At 38.6% G+C, this 2,552-nt stretch overlaps 1 protein-coding gene across 1 annotated transcript; it reads right to left on the bottom strand.

Moving 5' to 3' along the window:
- Nucleotides 1–6: 6 nt before the first annotated feature.
- Nucleotides 7–1,202, bottom strand: LOC105557241. Its single transcript, XM_012004426.1, has one exon. It carries the CDS (start codon nt 1,193–1,195, stop codon nt 611–613), a length of 585 nt encoding a protein of 194 aa, XP_011859816.1. The 5' UTR covers nt 1,196–1,202; the 3' UTR covers nt 7–610.
- Nucleotides 1,203–2,552: the final 1,350 nt, after the last annotated feature.

The raw sequence follows: 2,552 nt of genomic DNA, 5'->3' as shown, positions 1-2,552 counted from the left end.
GGGGGGAAACCACATTAGGAGGTTGTTTTTAGGCTTTTTTTACGATTTTGTTTTAGGCGGATAAAATAATTGGAATCTATTTAACCTTTGGTATTATTTTGTTCATATTTTCAACTACATGTGAAATTTTTTTCAAGTCGTTTCCTATAAAAATGTCCAAGATACAAGCTGCCGTCTATCGAAGGTCGTCATCAGAGTTGGTCATTTGCGGGAAATGTGGAGGTCACAGTTTTGATCTGAAAGAAAAATGGCGAATGTTCTGGATTATTGACATGTTTTCTAAGAATATGAACCACTTTGCAACTGAAAATGTTGAAAATTGAATGTTTTAGGGGTGTTTGAAAAAAAGTTTCAATTTTTACCATTTTTGTGCAATTGTTTTGCAATAAAAAACACACTTCTAATTAAGATATCCTTCCGCAGTTTGGTTCATGTTCTTCCAAATTTAATAACAAAAGTTTTCATGTTTGTTATACGATCGGTCAATAATTGTTTGAGCTACAGTTCCCGCAAACGAAGAAAAAGTAGTTTCGAGAAAAACGCGTTTGAAAAAAAATTACCGAGAACTAGAAATTCGAAACAGTATTCAATGAAGTAAAGTGCTTACTGGTTAATCAGCGATTCCAGCACCATACAGCAATCCTTCCTCTTCTTCATAAGCATTATTTAAAGCCTGCATTTCCTCTTTTCTTGCTTTCCGAGCTTCTTTGGTCTCCAAAGCGTTGCGTCTGTTTTGCCGGTTCACGCGCTGCTCATCCATCTGCTGTGCATGATTGAAACTCCGTTGGCCAACTTCAATCTTCAACTCATTCATGATCATCAGAAGTGCCGAATTTCCTTCGTTGAATAAGCCAACAGCTATATATGCGGCTACTTCGACTACTTTCAGTCCACAATGCAAATGTTTCGGAGCCAAGCGCCAAACTGTCGAATTAAAACTTTCATTTGCATTTTGCGTGTGACCTCCTAAACATCTTGACAGTAACTCATCTCTAGACAGATCTTCGTATATTGGTAGAATTGCTTTCTGTACATCAGGGTGCAATGGAGCAGGGTGCGGTTCAGGCTTCGTACCAAGAGCTTCAGCCTGCTGCCACTTGCACCAGCTGTCTACTCCGGTAGGACAATTCTCGTGTCTAGGATTTTCATCTGTTGATATACTATGGAGATAAGTAGCCATAATGTCCTTCTTCATGTCGTCAACATTATTTATATTTCGTCGAATCGCTAAGCCATAATAATTACTTAGTTTTTTTACTAAAGCCTCTGTCAGTTTTCTTTTTCCGCCCAATTTTTCAGCTTTTCTTACATTTCAAAGACGAGTTCCCATTCTTTTCTGAACGTGACCTATGCATTCGCTCTTCACAACTATTAATGTGTCACCATAGGGATTTAAATTGAGAATAGCTGAAAATGTTTTGGAATCTCCATCGCCGATATAATTGCCGTATTTGACGCCATGCAGCTCTTCTGATCTCATAAACATTGCTTTCACAGACTCCACTTCCATGCTTCCTGCAGAACCTTCGTGAGTCTTTGTACAGCTTTCTTCATCGTGTTCTTCTTTCCACGCAAGATATTCCGCAGAATTCTTTGACTTGTTTCTCCAAAACGCGCATGCATGGCAATAACTACTTCTTACATCCAGATCAACGACTTTTCCACAGTAATATGCTACGAGAGTCGTCACGCCATACAGTGATTTGAATCCTCTTTTTTTCCAAGTACCATCTCCGGACACTTTGAAATTCAAAATAGGTCTCTCACGTTTCTCGTTCTCTTGCTTTTCTTCTTCTGCAGCTTTCTTACAGCAAAATTCGAACACTTTCTTTGCAGCTAAATGAATGTGATCATAAACTCTATTGTACGTCTCTTCAGCTATACCATTACACATGTCCATATAGTTGCAGAATAAATTTATTCCTTGTCTGCCAACGCCCAAAAGTCGCATCACGAACACAATCCTGCGATTTATTTCAAATCCAGTATTGACTAACGGACCTGAATTGACTTGTCTCGATCCACAATTACATGTCACTACAAGTTTGAAACCAAGACCCCGGATTCCAGTTTCTTCGAATTTTACATCCTGCTTGCAATTTCGACAAATTAAAAACTCCGACAATGCTGTGAATACAGTGAAAAAATCTATGATACGATAAGAAAGCAAGGGATTCACAATCACATTTTCACTGGTAGCACTATAAAGTTTTTTGGCACTAGAACTTCCGTCAACACTTTCTTTTCTCTGAGTATGTTGATTTCCGTGGAATGATCTCTTACGCGGTTTATTGCGACGATCAATGCTTTTATGGTCACCTTTCGGATAGGAAGACATTTTTCACTCGTTATATCGAATTTGCACGGAGAAGGCCAAAGCAAATCTGAGCAAAACTGACTCCAACCCAAGGTAACTGACGCATCTTCTAAACAAGTTAATGTTTACAAATGCTCACCTCTTAGTGAGCATTTGTAAACAAAAACATTTGGCAAGATCCCGCTCCCCTCTTAATATCTCGTAATAAAGGGGTATTGAGCCAGATAGATAAATA

The sequence above is a fragment of the Vollenhovia emeryi genome, unplaced genomic scaffold (genome assembly GCF_000949405.1).
Source record: "Vollenhovia emeryi isolate VEMERY1.0 unplaced genomic scaffold, V.emery_V1.0 DF939552.1, whole genome shotgun sequence".
NCBI classification, from domain to species: domain Eukaryota; kingdom Metazoa; phylum Arthropoda; class Insecta; order Hymenoptera; family Formicidae; genus Vollenhovia; species Vollenhovia emeryi.
The sequence above is the reverse complement of the archived record's forward strand: the minus strand, read 5'-3'. Positions and strand labels throughout refer to the sequence as shown.